General features: G+C 37.3%; 6 protein-coding genes across 6 annotated transcripts; 4 read left to right on the forward strand and 2 right to left on the reverse strand.

Annotated features, from left to right (window-relative positions):
- Positions 1-7: 7 nt before the first annotated feature.
- Positions 8-2,182, reverse strand: LOC108816583 (protein FAR-RED ELONGATED HYPOCOTYL 3-like). The gene is made up of 2 exons (XM_056991981.1): positions 1,732-2,182; positions 8-1,429 (listed from the first exon to the last, which is right to left on the reverse strand). The coding sequence occupies exon 2, from the start codon at positions 1,421-1,423 to the stop codon at positions 176-178; it is 1,248 nt and encodes a 415-aa protein (XP_056847961.1). The 5' UTR covers positions 1,424-1,429; positions 1,732-2,182; the 3' UTR covers positions 8-175.
- LOC108820739 (DEAD-box ATP-dependent RNA helicase 16-like) lies at positions 2,177-5,474 on the forward strand. The gene is given in 15 exon segments (XM_056991983.1): positions 2,177-2,466; positions 2,548-2,709; positions 2,778-2,867; positions 2,959-3,087; positions 3,266-3,366; positions 3,460-3,553; positions 3,555-3,586; positions 3,649-3,793; positions 3,857-3,922; positions 4,007-4,192; positions 4,272-4,367; positions 4,446-4,583; positions 4,652-4,734; positions 4,815-5,073; positions 5,154-5,474. Coding segments are annotated over 15 exon segments (1,902 nt in total). The 5' UTR covers positions 2,177-2,235; the 3' UTR covers positions 5,244-5,474.
- Positions 5,475-7,278: 1,804 nt separating this feature from the next.
- On the forward strand, positions 7,279-8,504 carry LOC108819058 (uncharacterized). Its single transcript, XM_018592046.2, has one exon. The coding sequence runs from the start codon at positions 7,372-7,374 to the stop codon at positions 8,326-8,328; it is 957 nt and encodes a 318-aa protein (XP_018447548.1). The 5' UTR covers positions 7,279-7,371; the 3' UTR covers positions 8,329-8,504.
- Positions 8,505-9,512: 1,008 nt separating this feature from the next.
- LOC108821210 (uncharacterized) lies at positions 9,513-10,869 on the forward strand. Its single transcript, XM_018594256.2, has one exon. It carries the CDS (start codon positions 9,608-9,610, stop codon positions 10,673-10,675), a length of 1,068 nt encoding a protein of 355 aa, XP_018449758.1. The 5' UTR covers positions 9,513-9,607; the 3' UTR covers positions 10,676-10,869.
- A 3,287-nt stretch (positions 10,870-14,156) lies between these two features.
- LOC108821670 (uncharacterized) lies at positions 14,157-16,868 on the forward strand. Its single transcript, XM_018594662.2, has one exon. The coding sequence runs from the start codon at positions 14,420-14,422 to the stop codon at positions 16,397-16,399; it is 1,980 nt and encodes a 659-aa protein (XP_018450164.1). The 5' UTR covers positions 14,157-14,419; the 3' UTR covers positions 16,400-16,868.
- Positions 16,869-16,974: 106 nt separating this feature from the next.
- LOC108819421 (protein NUCLEAR FUSION DEFECTIVE 4) lies at positions 16,975-19,716 on the reverse strand. Its single transcript, XM_018592457.2, has 3 exons — positions 19,321-19,716; positions 18,144-19,015; positions 16,975-17,711 (listed from the first exon to the last, which is right to left on the reverse strand). The coding sequence occupies exons 1-3, from the start codon at positions 19,651-19,653 to the stop codon at positions 17,240-17,242; spliced, it is 1,677 nt and encodes a 558-aa protein (XP_018447959.1). The 5' UTR covers positions 19,654-19,716; the 3' UTR covers positions 16,975-17,239.

Raw genomic sequence — 19,716 nt, forward strand, 5'->3', positions numbered from 1 at the left:
AATGTGATGTTGTGTTAAGATTACTGGTTTTCCGTAGTAATACCAAAGTTTTCCGTAGTAATCCATAGTTCTCGAACAAAACACTTAAAGTTAAAGTACAACAAAATAAAGTTTTCCGAAGCATACAACACGATAAAGTAGCTAAATTCATCACTCCAAATTCATCACTTCAAATTCATCCAACTCTTTTCCTTCCCTTCCTCCTGATGCGATCCGGAGGTATGATCTTCACCTCCTTAATCTGATCTGGTACATTCCAAGAAGACATGTCGGGCACAACACAAAGTGTCCTGTCATACGCCAAAGCCCACAATTCCGTCCAATAGTATTTTGAGCACAGCTCATGGATATTAAGGCCGCCATCAACATTCGTAGTGAAATAGATGTAAGCTGCCAGTCCGTGCAGGCAAGGAAACTTTTCATAATCCCACACCTTGCAAGTACAAGATTTTTCAACCAAGCTCGCCCAAAACATCTTTCCAGCAGTGTCAGTGATCTCGTACTTAAGCTCATAACTATTAATCTCCCGTACAGATAGCTTTTGTGCAACATCCCATAGACCGTGCAAGTAGTTCTCAACCAGAGGCACCAGGCTTGTATCGATTGATCTAGAAACAGCTTCCTTCCGTTGAGTGAACCAATCAGAGAATTTCCTGACGATACAATCCAACATTGGTATTAATGCCCACGTCGTTGCCTCTTTAAACACGCTCTTCATTGATTCCACACTGTTGATTGTATCGAAGTTGTACCTGTCACGTGGGAAAAAAACTCTTGCCCATTTGTCCTTTTCAGTATGTTCCTGCACATACTTGTACACAGCAGGATATCTTTTTTCAAATGAGTCGTAAGCAGAGTTGAAGTCATCCACCGTGTAATATCTGCCCAACTCCATAAATTTATGTCCGACTATAACCTTGTTGACGTTACCAGCATGCCATTTCACCTTTTCCTTCAAATGCCATAAACAATGCCCATGGTGAGCCTCTGGAAACACGCTTCCTATAGCGAAGATCAGACTCTGATTTCTTTCACTCATGAAAACCAGTTCAGAAGAGTCTGGTATAACACTTTTAAGCATCTCGAAAAACCAAGTCCAACTAGTAAGATTCTCACTATCTAGTACTGCAAACGCAAGTGGATAACTTTGACCATTAGGATCTTGAGCTTCCGCGAAAACTAGAACACCACCATATTTGTTCTTCAGCGATGTCGCATCCACAGCTATCACTTTCCTCATAAATGCAAACCCTTCAATGCAAGCTCCCAAAGCTATGAAGAGGTACTTGAATTTACTTGCATCATCCAATTTCACACAAGTTTTTGTTCCTGGATTCACTTGCTTTAACATGTACAAATAGCTATACATCATCTTGTAGCTCTTTTCCGGACTACCAGGTATACCACTTACATGATTGCTCATTGTATCCTGCCCAAACCAGAACAAACCAAGTTATCCACAGTTCTATTAGTTGTCCCGAGTTATACAGTTAAAGTTATCCACAGTTCTATTAGTTGTCCCGAGTTATACAGTTATACTACAATTATCATGAACAAGGTCGATCTAAGTCCAATGAGAAGCGAGATGCCTATACATTCTCCAATTCTACTGCCTATACATTCTCATTCAACCATTGGAATGCATTATATACCAATGCATTTCAATTGCAAATCCATTAGAACTTACTTCCAAAAGAAAGCTCAAAGCGGAGATCTGAGACCACAACTTACGGATACGTCAGGTGATTGGTTTAAGCAGACAACGGCGGCGGCGGTAGAGAAGCGGCAGGAGAGAAGAGTGGAGATCGAGCAGAGCTGGGGGAGAGGCGAAGGAGGAGGAATCGTCTTAGCCTCTTGTCATAGTTTCTCTTTCGCGATAGAGATAAAGAGGAAGAGAAAAAAAGAGGTGAGATAAGCGATTTCGATCAGAAATCGCGTTTGCTTTTAGGGATTTTGTTGGTTTAGTTGGTTTAGTTGTATTACCCATATAAATCAGACGGGTCATTGGATGAGTGGGTCTCGGGTGGATTTGACCCTGGTTTCCTTTGTAAATATCATCACTTATGTTGGCTTATTAGTATTTCACTCATTTTTCGATTTAAATTTAATTGTAAAATGAAATCTCGTTATAACGAGGATATCATGGCTTTAAATTTTTCTTCCACGGGCATTGGAGACGATTTCTCCTCCTTCTCCTCCCTAGTAGGTTCCGAGTTTCGACGCTAAACTGTTTCCATGGCTGACACGAAGGGGAAACCTGTTGATGACGTAAACCCAGAAGTGAAAGAATCTGAGAAAACAGAAGAAGAAGTTGAAGAACAGAGAGACGTGGCAGAGAAGGAAGAAGAAGAGAAAGATAAGAGCTTCGAGGAGATAGGACTTGATCCTCGTCTCATTCGTGCCTTAACTAAAAAGGGTATAGAGAAACCCACTCCCATTCAGCAAACAGCCATTCCTTTCATTCTTGTAAGTAACAAAGACTCTCTACCTTTTTTTTTCTCATTACTTGTTTAGAGTCTTATAGCTGATCGTCTCTGTTCTTTCTAGGAAGGTAAAGATGTGGTAGCTAAGGCTAAAACTGGCTCAGGTAAGACATTGGCCTACCTTCTGCCACTGCTCCAGAAGCTCTTCTCAGATTCTGGGAGCAAGATGAAGAAGCCTGCTCCCTCTGCTTTTGTTCTCGTTCCTTCTCGAGAACTATGCCAGCAGGTATGTGTTTGTTTCATATGTTTCATACTTTTGTTACGTTTTAGTAATGTTTTGTTTGGAAAATACAGGTCTACGCAGAGGTTTCTTCGCTTATAGAGTTGTGTCGTGTTCAGCTTAAAGCAGTTCAGTTGACTAGTAGCATGCCTCTATCTGATATGGTTAAGTCTTATATCTTTCAGCATTGATTTTATAAACCTATGCTATGCTTCGTTTTTATAACCTTTTTCTTTGGAATCTTTTCAATGTCAGCGTAATGCATTGGCCGGACTGCCTGAGATTCTTGTCACAACACCTGCTTGTATTCCAAAATGTTTTGCTGCCGGAGTTTTGGATCCCGCAGCTATCAGTGACTCGCTTGAAATCTTGGTTCTTGATGAGGTATGGTTAATGTTTTGATGAGTTCAATGATTTACAGTGGAACAGTAGTAGTTTGTGGATTCTCTAGATAGTCAAGTAGTTAGCTCTTTGAGTGGGAAAGTTATGACTTATGTATAAGCACTTTTGTGGATTCTACGACATTCATTTAGAAGATGTTGATAGATATTTCTGCTATTAGGCAGATCTTTTGTTGTCGTATGGATATGAAGACAATCTAAGGTCGGTAACCTCAATAGTTCCAAGATGTTGCCAGTGTCTGCTTATGTCTGCTACAACTAGGTAACAACATCTCTTGGTAATAATAATTCTAGTTAAGCCTCACATTCTCTACAAGAGAGTTTTTTTTTTTATAATGTTTGAAATATATGTCAGTTCTGATGTTGAGAAACTGAAGAAATTGATTCTGCACAACCCGGTTGTTCTGACCTTGCAAGAAGGTGATGACAAGGAATAGCCCGTCCCAAGTAAATGTCCAACAGTTTTGGGTATATGATTCACAGTCCCTTCAGAGTTGACTAATTCAGTTTTTACTGGTTATGTTTGGTTTACAAAAGTTCACAGCTGTGTTATCTTGTCTTATTGCAGTGCTCAGAATAAACTGCTTCACATTCTTGCTCTCCTGAAGCTAGAGGTGGTTCAGAAGAAAATTATGATATTCATCAATACGATCGACATGGGTTTCAAGTTGAAACTCTTCTTAGAAAAGGTAAGTTTTGAATTAATTGTGTAGTAATGTTTAGTGAATTAATTGTTTTAATGTTTCTGCCAGTTTGGTATCAAAACTGCAATTTTAAACGGGGAGTTGCCTCAGAACTCTCGTCTACACATCCTTGAGGTACATCACCAAGTCACACACACTAGACTTTAGTTTATTCTGAAGTGGATCTATGTCATTTTAATCACTGTTATGTTTGTACAGCAATTCAATGCAGGTCTTTTTGACTATTTGATTGCAACGGATGATAATAGCCACCAGACTAAAGCAAAGGGAGAGGCTAAAGACGAAGATAACAAGGAGAAAACTAAAAACAAAAGGAAGTTCAAACCGAAGCTGGACGCCGAGTTTTGTGTAGTTAGAGGAATTGATTTCAAAAAAGTTCACACGGTAATGTTTTTCATTTCTTTTTTCTCTCTTTTGCATTAGATTCTTAACCTTATCTTAAGACTCTTTTCTTATGTTACAGGTCATAAACTACGATATGCCTCAAAATGTGACAGGATATATTCATCGAATAGGGCGTACAGGGAGAGCATATAGCAGCGGTTCTTCAGTTTCTCTTGTGAGTATTCTAGGTCGGTTCTAATGGCATGGTCTCTTTAAATATGCAAGTATAATGATCTACTTTTGTCTGCCATAGGTTTCTCCTGACGAGATGGAAGGGTTTGAAGAAATAAAATCCTTAGCAGGGGAAGAGGAGAATGATAGTGATGATGTCATCACACCCTTCCCTTTGTTGACTGAGAATGCTGTAGAGTCTTTGAGATATAGAGCTGAGGTGAGTAATGTCTCTGTAGTAAGATGCTAACCTTTGAACATGTGATGCGAGTATTATTAATTTTGTAGGATGTTGCAAAGAGTGTTACAAAGATTGCTGTTAGAGAGTCTCGAGCTCAGGATTTAAGAAATGAGATAATCAACTCTGAAAAGTAAGCAAGAAGACAACTGTTGTTAAGATGTTTCACTTTTGGTGGGTGTTTTTAGTAAATTTTTCTGTTTCTGTTTTCAGGTTAAAGTCTCATTTTGAAGCTAATCCAAGAGATTTAGATCTGTTGAAACATGACAAGCTTCTGAGTAAGACTGCGCCTGCACCGCATCTAAAGGACATTCCTGAGTATCTAGTGGACCCGAAGACTCAAGAAGCAAGCAAGATGGTGAAGCTAGCTAGAGCAGCAATGGGCAACAGTAGGAGATCCGGTGGTCGCCACAACACAAACAAGAAACGATCAAGAAAAGGCGGTGACCCTCTCAAAACCTTCAGTGCCAATGTAAACAGATAACCAACAAACTCTCTCTATTTTTATGCTAACTTTTTTCTATCTAATGTTTGCTTTCTTCAACGAACCAGGGATCTAAGAGAGGACATGTTGGTGTTGGCCAGAAGAGTAAAGGATCTATGGATGGCTCGACTAAACACAAGAAACAGAAGACAGTTTAACATTTTTTCGTTTTTTTTATGTCTAATCAGATTTTGACTCGCAAGAGAAAGGAGACAAGAGCATACAAATCCTTAGCTCTAGTCTTGTAGCAGTCAGTACACATTTTTGAGAGCATATGATTATTTTTTTGAGTTGTTTTTTCCGATATTATTTTTTGTAACCTTTTGACGATGCTCATCGACCATATGTTATATGATTGATTATATCTATCATAATGCATTGACATGTGATATTAATGTGCAAATGCCAAAACTTGGTAGGGTTGGAAACATTCTGGTCCACTTTCGTCTTTATCTTCAGTTTTGTTGGTTACAAGCGCAATATTCTTGCACGTTCCTGTTTGGATAAATTATTGTGGCCACATACATGTGTCACTGACTAATTGTTTTGTTTATAAATTATACCATTTTTAAAAAAAAACTATCTACTGAATGATATATGTTGTACTTATACATAATACAATAATCATTATCCTACAGAATTATAAACAACAAAATCAGAAAATCGCATGTATCAAAACAAACCAATGAAACCATCCACACAATTAGTCAAAAAATATTCTTCACGGAAATAATTTCCCATAAAAATACATCATTGATTGATTGATAGTAATGTCATGCCAATTTTCAAAGGTAAAAAATAGATTGATAGTAAACTGCCTCTTAATACATCTATTCTATTAATTCTTCAACATAACCAGTTAATAAAGGTTAGATCCAATTATTTACAATCTACTTTTTGAAATAATTAACTGCCAATATTTAACATATGTAATATAACGTGGCTTGTGATATTTTATAACTTCCCCTCCCATTTACTTCTTATAATTTAGGGATACACTATTTTGAATAGGAAAAAAAAATAACGTACACATCTATTATATGCTTTGATTTCCACATAATCTGATACCATATTTTATATATATTATCAATAACAATTAATAACATTTATATTCATAGTATCAAGAACTGTGATAAAAATAAATACATAACTATGCCAACTTTAAATATCGGACTGTTTGAATAAAAATATAGAACAATTCAAATAATTTTAAATTTATGGATAAAAATTGTTTCTGGGTCATTTTGTTTATAAATAATATTTTTAGTACGTATATTTAGTTATTTAGAAATTAAATATAATTAATGTATGTGGGTATATAATTTTATTTTAAAATTTTGGATATCAAGTTGCATAACTATACATTTTTGCTATATGCATTTCAAAAATTATTTTTAAACTTTGTTCATAGATATTACAATATATTATATTTTCTTATTAGTTACCTAATATAATTAGTCAAGAATATTTGTATTAAAAAAATCCGATTTGGAATCGACCCGAAAATCGAAATTTCATACTCTATTAGACATGCTTATATATTCGAAACGGTTATTAAAATATTATATCTGAAAACCAATTATACTCAATCCGCACCAAAAAACCGGACAAATTTTTGGAATTTGGAAATTTTGTTTTTAATATTCTGTTAATTATATATATTAAGAAAATCATATTTAATAAATAATTTTTAATCAAAATAAAAAAAATATCAATACTATTAAATTTGGAACATGTCCAATTAGTGTTAGTTGAGTCCAACTAAAAAAGATATATACAACTGCTTATATGTTCATATAAATATAACTACTTAACTTTAACTGAATACAAACTCTGACGGAAAGTTTTTTTTGGAAGCTTTAACTTCAAGTATTCAAATAGATTCAAATATATTTAATCTAAAACAATGCTGAGCTTCTAAAGCGATACTAATGAAAAAGATCAAATAAAAAGTGAACAACCTAACAAATATTCTATTAGGCCAAATCAGATTTTAATAGTATAGATAACACATCGCATATTCGGTTTATTAACAAACTCATGTTAATCACAAATCTTAATTGGTGGCAACTTTTAATTAGACAGCCAATCAACTAACTTAAAAGAAGTCAAGCTCCAACCAATTCACACCAAATAATTGTCTTTGATGTAACGTTTCACACATTAAGACCATCACTCCACGATCTCTCCCTAGATTTTATATAACCGAAAGACCTAAGTTTTGTAAAACTCAACCACAATCACAAACCTTATCTCCTTCTTATTCATCATCCATCTCTCAAAACCATGCTCTCTTTCTTCTCCGACCAGATCGACAAGCACAAAGCTGTGTCCGAAGAGGAGAAAACCATAAACGATCTCGAACAATCCGAAGGCTCACACTTCCCTGGCGATGACTACCGCCCCTCCGATCGGAAAAACTGGATGGCCGGTCTAGACGTGGAGAAGCTAACTCTCAGCAAGATCGTGTGGCCAGGGACTCACGACTCAGCCACCAACGACATCGGCATCCCTCTGGTCTCTCGTCCTTTAGCCGAGTGCCAAACGCTCTCCATATACGACCAGCTCGTTCTCGGAACACGTGTTCTCGACATCCGCGTACAAGAGGATCGCCACATCTGCCACGGGATCCTGTCGTCGTACAACGTGGACGCCGTCATCGACGACGTCATCAGGTTCTTGTCGGAGACTCACTCGGAGATCATCATCCTCGAGATAAGGACGGAGTACGGACACAGAGACCCTCCGGAGTTCGAGACTTACTTGACTGACAAGTTAGGTCAGTTCTTGATACAGCAAGACGATGACTTGTTCAACAAGGCAGTATCCGAGATCTTGCCGAAAAGGGTTATCTGCATCTGGAAACCTAGAGAGTCTCCGAAGCCGAGCCGCGGCGGGCTGTTGTGGAACTCGGACTATCTAAAAGATAACTGGATCGATACGGATCTTCCGTGGAAGAAGTTTCAGAGCAACTTGAAGCATCTGAGCGAGCAGCAACCTTTGTCTTCTAGAAAATATTTTTACCGTGTTGAGAATACCGTTACGCCGCAAGCGGATAACCCGGTTGTTTGGGTTAAACCGGTGACTGATCGGATCAGAAAGTACGCGAGGCTGTTCATATCTCAGTGTGTTGCCAAGGGGTGTGGTGATAAGTTGCAGATTCTGTCGACGGATCTCATCGAAGAAGACTTCGTGGATGCGTGTGTTGGATTCACTCACGCAAGAATTGAAGGGAAAGTTTGATATATCTACATCTACTACATCAACACCGGAACTAAGATTCTTTTCGGTTGGGTTACGTGTGTCTTAAGTTACGCTGCTTTATAAAGTGTTTCTTTTCTTGCAAAAGAACTAAAACATGATCGTTGTTGCTGATATATTTATTGAATAAATAGGTTCGGAGATTAGTTGATCGACCATCACCCACCAGTGTATTATTTCATCGATATTAATATGTATATATCAAGAAAAGAGTTGCTTAATGAAATGACTAAAGACAGAGAATGGTTTTAACACCATCTGGTTTGGCTGGAATCGCCAGAGGCACCTGTTGGTTAGACTTAACCTCCCTTCTAGCCGCTTTAATTGCTTCATTTATTGCAAAGACTACTGTTGATTGCAATAAAGAATGATGGCTTCTTTAGATGAATGTACTTGCCTTTGTACTCGGATTCCTCTAATTCAATATGGTAACCTCATTTTGGGTTTCAAATGAGTTGGTTTGATTACCAATTTTAAGCTTCTTGTAGAAGAAAGAGAACATTGAAATGTCGTTAGTGGAAGGTATTTATAGTTCCCGGGCCACAGGCCCACAAGTGAGGAGAATTCCAGATAATAAAACTTATGTATTATTCTTCAGGATCGGTCATGCTTCTCCATACCCAAAAATGTCAACTCCTTAAAACTTATGTATTATTCTTCGTTTTATATTTTTTTGTTTAACATGCAACGACAATTGGGATGAAAAAAGGGACGGTTTTTCTCCAGCCCAATCTGATCAGAGCTGCTCCGTTTAGCAAACATGGACTGCTGCTTTGAGTTTTGATATTTCTATAGAACCATGCATTGGTCAGAGCCGGTGTCCACAAATGTTTGGCTCCAAAACAAATTATTTTTTGGCCCAAGGTTAATTGAATTTTGTTTTTTTTTTTTAAACAAAGAGAGAAAAAACAAATTTGTAAGTGGGAAAATCGAAATCATTTGAAGAAGTCATATCTACTGAATTAGTCATCTCGAAGCCTGAAAAAATAAATGAATAATGGAGTAATAAGTAAAATAAGAACAGGAGTTTCTAAGAGCATTCTAACAAAGATTCAATAGAGGAAGTTGGATTATACAATTATAAACACCAACAACTTCATATATTATATGAGATTTAGAAGAAAAAAGTTTTTAAAGACCGAGTGTTGGTCAACTCTAAGATAAGCCAATCGTTAAATTGAGAAGCCAAACACAAAGAGGCAAATCCTTATTCATTACTGAAGACCCTAAACGAAGTTCATATCTCTCATCTCTCTCAAACATGGCCTTTTTCAAAAATTTGGCAGACTCTTTTGTAAAAGAAGTGGTCGATCCAACAGTATCTTTTGCAGAAGATTCCGCAAGAACTGTTGTAAGAGAAGTGATAGATCCGACCGTAGCGTTCATCGAAACCCAGATCCAGCGGCCACGGGACGTCATTGAGCAAATACAAATCCTAGACAATCTCCTCGCATCCAACGGTTCACGTTTCCCGGGCGACGACTACCATCCCACCGACCGAAAAAACTGGATGGCTCATCTCTCCGTAGAGAGACTGACTCTTAACAAGATCGTATGGCCAGGAACGCACGACTCAGCCACCAACGGGATCGGTATAGAAGGGGTAACTCGTCCATTGGGTGAGTGCCAAACGCTCTCCATATACGACCAGCTCGTTCTCGGAACACGTGTCCTCGACATCCGCGTACAAGAAGATCGCCACATCTGCCACGGGATCCTGTCGTCGTACAACGTGGACGCCGTCATCGACGACGTCATCAGGTTCTTATTGGAGACTAGCTCGGAGATCATTATCCTAGAGATGAGGACGGAGTACGGACACAAAGACCCTCCGGGGTTCGAGACTTACTTGACTGACAAGTTAGGTCAATACTTGATACATCAAGACGATAACTTGTTCAACAAGGCAGTATCCGAGATCTTGCCTAAGAGGGTTATTTGCATCTGGAAACCTAGAGACTCCCCGAGGCCGAGCCGTGGTGGACTTCTCTGGAACTCTGACTATCTAAAAGATAACTGGGCCAATACGGATCTTCCATGGACGAAGTTTCAAAGCAATATGAACCATTTGAAAGAGCAACCACCGATATCTTCTAGAAGGTTCTTTTACCGAGTTGAGAATACACTTACGCCACAAGCAGATAATCCGGTTGTGTGGGTCAGACCCGTGACTGATCGTATCCGAAGGTACGCTAGGCTCTTCATTTCTAGGTGCGTACCCGAGGGATGTATAGATAAGTTGCAGGTTTTTTCTACGGATTTCATCGATGAGGATTTTGTTGATGCATGTGTTGGGCTTACATACGCCAGAATCAATGGAGGAGTTTGATGATATATATATACTATCCTGGACTATGGTTGATGATCTCTGTTGTAACATGTTTAAAAATGTTTTATGCTTTTCTTGCTTGCCTTTTATTATGTTTACTTTAGGCCATGTATGCTTCTTTGGACGTCTGATTTGTTTACTTTCGTATATATGTTTTCTAAACGTGTAAAGTATATATAATAAAGTTCGTAATAGATTGTATTGTTTGAAAATATACAACGATATATACACGATATACAATATATAGTGTTAGAAGAGACTGAGAGGAGTAAACATGTTTTCATATTTATAGTTCAGAGAATAAAGAAGCATATATTTAGACTTGGAGAGAAAGCTGATCTAAACTTGGAGAGGAAATATTTAGAAGATACAAAATATTTATTTTATAAGTAATCAGAGAGTGAGAATACAAAGAGAGAGAGAGAGAGAGAGAGAGAGAGAGAGAGAGAGAGAGAGAGAGAGAGAGAGAGAGAGAGAGAGAGAGAGAGAGAGAGAGAGAGAGATACACTCGGTCATGAATCATGATTCTTGTAAATAATTCGAACTGTACAGCATCTAGGAGACCCTTCCCTATATATATGCATTCAGTTTAATTCCGAAGTGTTTGCTAATGTTTGCTCATGATTCGCGTTGCATGCTGATTGAAGAATTGAGCTAGCATACGATTTAATTGTTAATTGTCTAAGAAGTAAAATAAGTTCTCCGAATAATTAAGATGAAAAACTAGAATAACCTACCTGTACAGGCCTTTACCCATTTGTGTTTGTACAAAATTATATTAAGAAATTAAAATAGGAAAATAGGATCTCTATAATATTATTTGAGAAGTCAGTTTAATATGTGTCGCGTTCACGTTAACTCTTACAATTATTGATTACATTGATACCCTTAATGAATTAAAAGTATTACATTTATTACCTATTATTTTTTTAAGTTTCTTTTTTGAAATTTTCCATATAACATATATATTAAAAAGGAAAAATTATAAATTTTAAAAATCGAATTTAAAAATGAAAATATATGTATATATAATATGATTCATTAAAAAGGAAATTTCACAAGATAGTAGTATTCTATTTTAAAAATATTTTTAAATAACATAAATTATAATTTTGAAGTCATAAATACTTACTTTATATCTAGTGCTTCTTAGATGAAAATATATATTTGTATATAATGTGATTTCATAAAAATAAATTTCAGAAAGATAATCTTGATATTAAAAAAGAAATATTATTTATTTTAAAACATAATTTTAAACAATACAAATATATATATATATATCTATAATATAATTTGAGAAGTCAGTTTCTTATGTGTCGCACTCACATTATGCACTCTAATATATCCAAATGATAACTAAATCAATAGTAAAATAACAAAATCGAGTAGATTTAACATAACACATGCAACTTAATATATTCACAACATGAGTAACTCGACTAATCCAACTTATATCTAATATCATAGATTAAACTACAATAATAATATATAATTTTATGGTAATAATTAATTTTATAAATATAAATTATAGAATGAGTCAAAATATATTAACAAATGAAAATAAAATATTAACCAACTGTTACAATTTAGTTTTTTGTAAAATTTATATATGTAAGCATGAGACTTGATAATATCATCGTTATATTAATTTATTGAATTTGGAATTCGACACTTTAGTTTATCTTTTATTTCATTCTAAGCACAATATATCTTAATTTATAAATAATCAACCTAAAATATATTTGCATATAAAATATAACCAACCAACCGAGTAACCTAAATGCAAATAATAAAATTAATCAAAATTTAATATAGTTAGAATAAAAGATATTATAATTGAATTCAAAGAAATAAATGCAAATCAATATATCCAATGATAATTAAATCGACTGTAAAAACAACAAAATTGACAACTTATAACATATCTAAAATCGAATGTCTAATTAAAGTAATATAATATTATTAATATAAACTATGCATACAATTATAAATTAATATAAAATTAAAAATAAATAACAATTCATTATTATAGTATTACTATATAAATACTTATATCCGTGCATGAGCACGGGAAAATCACCTAGTAGTTATTAAAGAGGAACAAACTTGTGTCCTTGACTGTGTTATGCTATACCACAATTTGCTTGCATCCAAATGTACCAAGAATCATTAGTCATCAGCAAACTCTTAGCAGTAGACCCAATGCATTTATGTAATGACCCACCGCACGTCGTGCCAACTTAAAAAGAACCAAACCTTGACACAAATGAATGTGGCCTGAGAAAAAAAAAAAAAAAAAGAATGTGGCCTTGGGTATAGGACGTTGGACACTACTGGTCTTACTTTTAGTATCCGTAAATCATCTTTGAACGAAATCTTAAAACGGATGGCCTTATCGAATAATTGAAACATTTTTTCTTAATTTATACGAAAGTATCAAAACACCCTTAATATGCAACGTTTGGACTTATATATGTTTGCATTGAAACATGATCTATTAGTAGTGTATTGAGAGACAAATGTAAGAAATATTTATGTTAGTAATGAACATTTCTTTCTCATAATGCCGTTTTATGTTAATGTATTTTTATTGAGATTGTTAACCTCAAATATACTTAGTAATTAACTAATAAAATTGATAATTATAGAAAATCAGTTTCTAATGAAGTTTAATTAATGTACAAGTGATTTCAAAAAGTTTTTTTCATTTAGGCTGGTAATTCATTAAAACATATATCAATGTAAAAAAGCATTTGAATTTAGTTCAATGCATCAAATGAGAGGAAGTTCAATGTATAAATGAATGTTCTATAAATCCAAACACTTATCATTACTCAATTTTGATGGATGGTTAGGATTAAAGGATAAATTTTCCAAAAAGGTAAAAAAGTATTGGCAAAGAAATGATCAAAATTTGATGAATAAATTTGATCTCTTTCCCCACATTTAAGTAGATGTCTTTGTTCCATCCTAAAACATCACAAACACTAAAGAGCAACCAACACATAAAGAAAGGTTTGTAAGCATTGTGAAAGAAATCTTAACTCCAATTTAATGATTAAAATATCATATTTTATAATCAAAATAATTCAAGAAGATTTCAGCTACGATGAAATAAGGTACTTCGCTAATCCTCCTTGTAATTCTATAATTCTATCATATGATTAGTCTAGATTTTAAATATTTTAAGGTTCATGTAAATCATGTTTACAACAAAGTTATGTTTGTACTTGTTCTTCTAGCTCTTGTCCAATATTTTGTTTTTGTCTATGCGTACCATCTTGTATAATTGACGATTCAAACACCATACTGTATTTTTTTAACGTCTACTTTAACATAACCTCAAATACCAAACCTAAAAAATCGTATTTCATCAAAACATACAAAAACTATATCATATTATTTAACGCTACTTTAACATAACCTCAAATGCCATACCTAAAAAAATCGTATTTCATCAGAAAATACAATGACTATACCATATTATATTACTAAACTATATATTACTTACTTTTATTTCATCATTTCAGTTATAGCATTGGACCGTTATATATAATCGCTAGCAACAATCTCAACGTCTAATTTTAGAGGCTTTCCTTCTTCCTTGTAAATCTCGGAGAAATTAACGTTTCACCTATATTTCATTTTCTCTCTGCCTCTCTTTCTCTCTCCACCGTCCTCTCCGGCCATCAACGCCACAAACGTTAACTTCATATTGTTTATCTTTGATCGCTTGTAGTCATGGCGGATCTCGTGAAACAAATCTTAGTAAGACCAATTCAACTAGCGGATCAGATAACCAAAGCGGCCGACGAGGCTTACTCCTTCCGACAAGAATGTCTAGAGGTCAAAGCCAAGACCGAAAAGCTCGCCGGTCTCCTCCGCCAAGCGGCGCGTGCGAGCAACGACCTATACGAACGTCCCACCCGCCGCATCATCGACGACACGGAGCAAGTCCTCTTCAAAGCCATAGCCCTCGTGGAGAAATGCCGCGCCACGGGGCTGATGAAACGCCTCTTCACCATCATCCCCGCGGCCGCGTTTAGGAAGATCACGATGCAGCTAGAGAATTCGCTCGGAGATGTCTCCTGGCTCCTCCGTGTCTCCGCCTCGGGAGACGACCGTGACGACGAGTACCTAGGTGGTCTCCCTCCTATCGCTGCGAACGAACCTATCCTCTGTTTGATTTGGGAACAGGTCGCTATCCTCTTCACGGGCTCCCTAGAGGACCGTTCCGATGCCGCGGCTTCGCTCGTGTCGCTGGCACGTGACAATGATCGGTACGGGAGGTTGATTATTGAAGAAGGTGGGGTGCCTCCGTTGTTGAAACTTGCTAAAGAAGGGAAACTTGAGGGGCAAGAAAACGCGGCTCGAGCCATTGGTTTATTAGGTCGAGACCCTGAGAGTGTTGAGCAGATCGTTAACTCAGGTGTGTGTCAAGTCTTTGCGAAGATTCTCAAAGATGGTCATATGAAAGTTCAGACCGTTGTTGCTTGGTCTGTGTCGGAACTAGCATCAAATCATCCCAAATGTCAAGACCATTTCGCTCAGAACAACATCATCCGCTTCCTCGTGAGCCATCTCGCTTTCGAGACGGTTCAAGAACATAGCAAATACGCTATCGTGAGTAACAAGCAAACTCTGTCTTCGATCCACACGGTTGTGATGGCTAGCAACACGAACCCGTCTGAGAAGGGCCACGAGCAAGACGAGACGAACAGCAATATTTCTCATCCTATGAGTAACCAGACACCGAGCCAGATGCATAGTTTGGTTGCGAACACGTTTGCAATAAAGGGTTCAGATTCGGGTTCGGGTTCGGGTACTAACAAGAATCAGACGAAACAGAGTAATCAACAACACCAGCATCATCATCATACAAAAGGTGGTCCAACTCCAAGAGGGAACAATCCAACGCATGTTTCTTTGATGGGGACAAGCATTAAAGGAAGAGAGTATGAAGATCCAGCCACTAAAGCTCAGATGAAAGCGATGGCTGCAAGAGCGTTGTGGCAACTCTCGAGAGGGAATCTCCAAATATGTAGAAGCATAACAGAGTCAAGAGCACTGCTCTGTTTCGCGGTTCTGTTAGAGAAAGGAGACGATGAAGTCAAGTCATATTCTGCATTAGCAATGATGGAGATCACCGACGTTGCTGAGCAATACTCTGAGCTAAGACGTTCAGCTTTCAAACCAACCTCTCCTGCTGCTAAAGCTGTGGTCGAACAGCTACTAAAAGTGATCGAAAACGAAGTGCCGGACCTTCTGATCCCTTGTATCAAATCAATAGGTAGTCTCTCAAGAACGTTCCGTGCAACCGAGACAAGAATCATTGCACCACTTGTGAAGCTTCTTGATGAAAGAGAAGCTGAGGTTTCAATGGAAGCAGCCGTGGCGCTTATCAAATTCGCGTGTACTGAGAATTTCTTGCGGGATAACCACTCTAAGGCCATCATAGCAGCAGGAGGTGCAAAGCATTTGATTCAGCTGGTGTACTTTGGTGAACAGATGGTTCAAGTCCCAGCTTTGGTACTACTATGTTACATAGCATTGAATGTACCGGACAGTGAGACTCTAGCGCAAGAAGAGGTTCTTGTTGTGCTTGAATGGTCGACAAAGCAATCTCATTTGGTGGAAGCACCAACGATTGATGAGATTTTACCAGAAGCAAAGAGTAGACTGGAACTTTATCAATCTAGAGGGTCAAGAGGATTTCACTGAGGTGCACTCTCTAGTATGAACATTTTCATTTTTGTTTTCTTCTTTGATGTGTTCTATTTGTCTTCTCCAATGTTTGATGAAGCTCAATGTATATATACATTGGTCAGGCTCCTAGGCATTGTTACAAGTGTATAGAATATGTTGTAAGTCAAAACTACTATTCTGATTTTAGGTTATTATGCACAGGATAGTCTCATGTGTTATGTGGAATAATATTATCTGGCCAATTACATAAAATTTTGTTTGTAAACATGTAGCTTATTTTTATTTTTGAATATTTCATTTTTAATGTATGTATATTCACTTGGATAGTCTATAAACAAGATGTTTAGAGTGTAATTAACAGAAAGTACCTGGTTAACAGAAAGTACCTGGAAACAAAGTAAACATCAATTGTGAAAACATTGTCAAGTCTCTTTAAACTGACTTGTATTGTGATCAGATTTTTGGTTTAGACGTATAGGCTCGTTTCCTTGACCAAAATTAAGTCTAATCTTGTGACTACACATAAAACATACTGTTAACTTTAATTTATTTAGAGAGCTTCTTAAAACAAGATACAAGCAGAAAGTAAGTCGTGAAAAATGTAAAATATGATTTCCCATTACCTGAAATTCGAACCATACAAATGGTTTTTACACAAACACTTTTAAAGTGAAAGTGTACAAGCTGGCATCCCATCCAATGGTAACGAACATATATAAAATATACGAAAATAGACGGAATATATAATCTACATATTCTACTATATATATATATATATGACTTCTCATCTAAGATTACCACTAGATTTCTCAAAAATGATTTACCCACAAGCTAATCCAGTTTGAACTTTACTTCTCATCTAAGATTACCACTAGATTTCTCAACCTTCTTGCTCGCGTGAATCTTGGCATAGATCTCTTTGGTTCTGAACGCAAGCCAGAGGTCAAGACCAACTCCAATGATGGATGTAAATGCCATTACAATGAAGACCAAACGGTAACAATGTGCTCCCACGCACGTGTTGCCTCCATCAGGAGTCGGTGTAGCTTCAGCATCGTAGAGTAAACCCGCAAGAAGACCGGAGAAAAGGAATGAGCCAAGAGGAAAATTAAGTATGAGGATGTTGTACAAGAGTCCGTAGTACTTGAGACCGAAGAGTTCGGAGGCAATTGGTACGGTTATGGCTAACCGGACTCCATAGCAAGCCCCAACCACAATTGAACCGAAGTAGAGTGAACCGGGCATTGCTAAAGCCATCAGTAGATATCCTACGGCCATGACGATTTGAGATGCTGCGTTCCATAATGGTCTTGGTGTTCCATTTTTTCTATAAAATTGGAAAAAAAAAATCACACTTTCAAGATTAGTCAAGTTAATAAAAGTTACTTAATAACAAGACTATTCAAAAATTCCTATTTTTTCATGTCAAATAATATTATAAAGATCTTTTAATGGTCCCCGTGTGCAAGACATTGGACCGGTCCATTGTTAGACAAGGAAACTTTTACATAAAGAATAAAATAACTACGTAAATGGAATTTACTTTCAGCTGTAATTGAAAAAATCATCATAAATAAAAGATCATGTAAATGGAAAAGAATATTCAATTCAAAGTAACTGGAGAAGAAAGCAAATATACTTTGTCTTTAAATGATCTCATGAGAAGCTTCCAAGTCACGTTAAACAATCAGTTTCTTTCCAATTATCAAATTAGTTTCCATATGTAGAAGAATATTTAGGGTTTAGTGAAGTGACTTACTTGATAAAGTGCTCGGAGATAGTACCAGAGAGAATCCGACCAAAGAAACCCCAAATGCTCATCATGGAGACAAAGATAGAAACATCTGTGTAACCAAGCGCAAGCCCTATCTGACCCATGTTGTTCATTACAGCTAAGCCAGTTCCAACTCCACACAAAAACGACACAAACAACACCCAAAAGTCAACGGTCAACGCTGCTTCTAATATGGTGTGGTCTTCTCCAAGCACCGGTCTCTTCTTCTCTACACCTCCGTGGTTCTTTTCCTCCTCCTTTCGAAGGATAGGAGACGGCGGCAACTCATTATCCGCCGCGGCGGCGGCACCAACCACCGTCTCCGCCGCCATCACGGATCTCAGCAGCGGTTCCTCCACTCGTCCTTCCACGTCTTCATCGTTCAGATTTAAACTCCGAACGTAGGCGTGGAAAGGGACGGCGATGGGAGAAGCCAAGAGGATGAGAAGCACGGAGGCGAACGCGACGGAGACTGCTCCGGTTTTGATTCCGATCACGTCGTACGACTGAAGGTATACGGCGACGACAATCGCCACGATGTTGAACACGGCGAAGTAGCGAGACTCTTCGTTTTCCTCGGCGGTGGAAGCCGCCGGAGGGACTTCACGGAGGAAGAAAACCGCCGTGAGGCAGACGGCGAATGGCGCGACGGAGAGAAGAACGAGAAAGGAAGCTGGATCGGCGGAGAACAGAGCAGTGCACACCACCGTGAATATCGCAGTGCTCAAGCCGACGTAGCCTTTGAGGATACCTGAAACAGGACCACGGTTTCGCCGGAAGTTTCTTATGCACGTTACAAGAACCGCCGTGTTCATCCACGTCGTGCTGTTTCCTCCCATACAGAGAAACACACACATCTACACAACAACAACAATAACAACAGAGTTTCCAATCAGGACAGAATCAACATTTCAATGTGTCTAAAGAAAAAATAAATAAATCAGACTCCTACATTTTATATTTACTTAAAATTTTAATTTTCTACAAAAGTTATTTTGTTTGTCAACAATTTTCTACAAAAGTTATGAATAAACTTTTATAAGTTTTCTGAAGGAAATAAAATAAATATTTTTTGATTTTTTTTTTGAACTGAGGCTTTCTATTAATATTTTTTTTTATTTTTTTCAGTCTAAAGTTAAATATTTTTTATAATCTACCTTACCTGCCAGTAAGGGAGAGGTTGAATCGTGCGGCTCACGACGAGCCATTGCACACCGTAACCGAGAAGGCCTTCGAAACAGCCGATGAGGAGGATGACGGGAGTGGAGAGACGATCGGAGGCAAGTCCGGCGAGGATTCCGAATGCTTTTCCGATGTCTTTAGCGACGGAGAGGCTGTTGAGCTCAAGTTGCGTGAGGTTCATTAGGGATTTGAGAGCGTCGGAGTAGTTGGAGAAGGTGTAGTTGTTGCCGGAGATGGATTGGACCCAAACAGCCGTAACGAAACCAAGCCATTTCAGAGCCGAGGAAGAAGAAGAAGATCTACCCAAACCCATTGGGAGACTTGAGAAGCAGAAGATGAAAAGGCTTTTTTTAGTGTTCGAGTTTGTTGAGCTCTT

The sequence above is a fragment of the Raphanus sativus genome, chromosome 8 (genome assembly GCF_000801105.2).
Source record: "Raphanus sativus cultivar WK10039 chromosome 8, ASM80110v3, whole genome shotgun sequence".
Taxonomy (NCBI): Eukaryota; Viridiplantae; Streptophyta; class Magnoliopsida; order Brassicales; family Brassicaceae; genus Raphanus; species Raphanus sativus.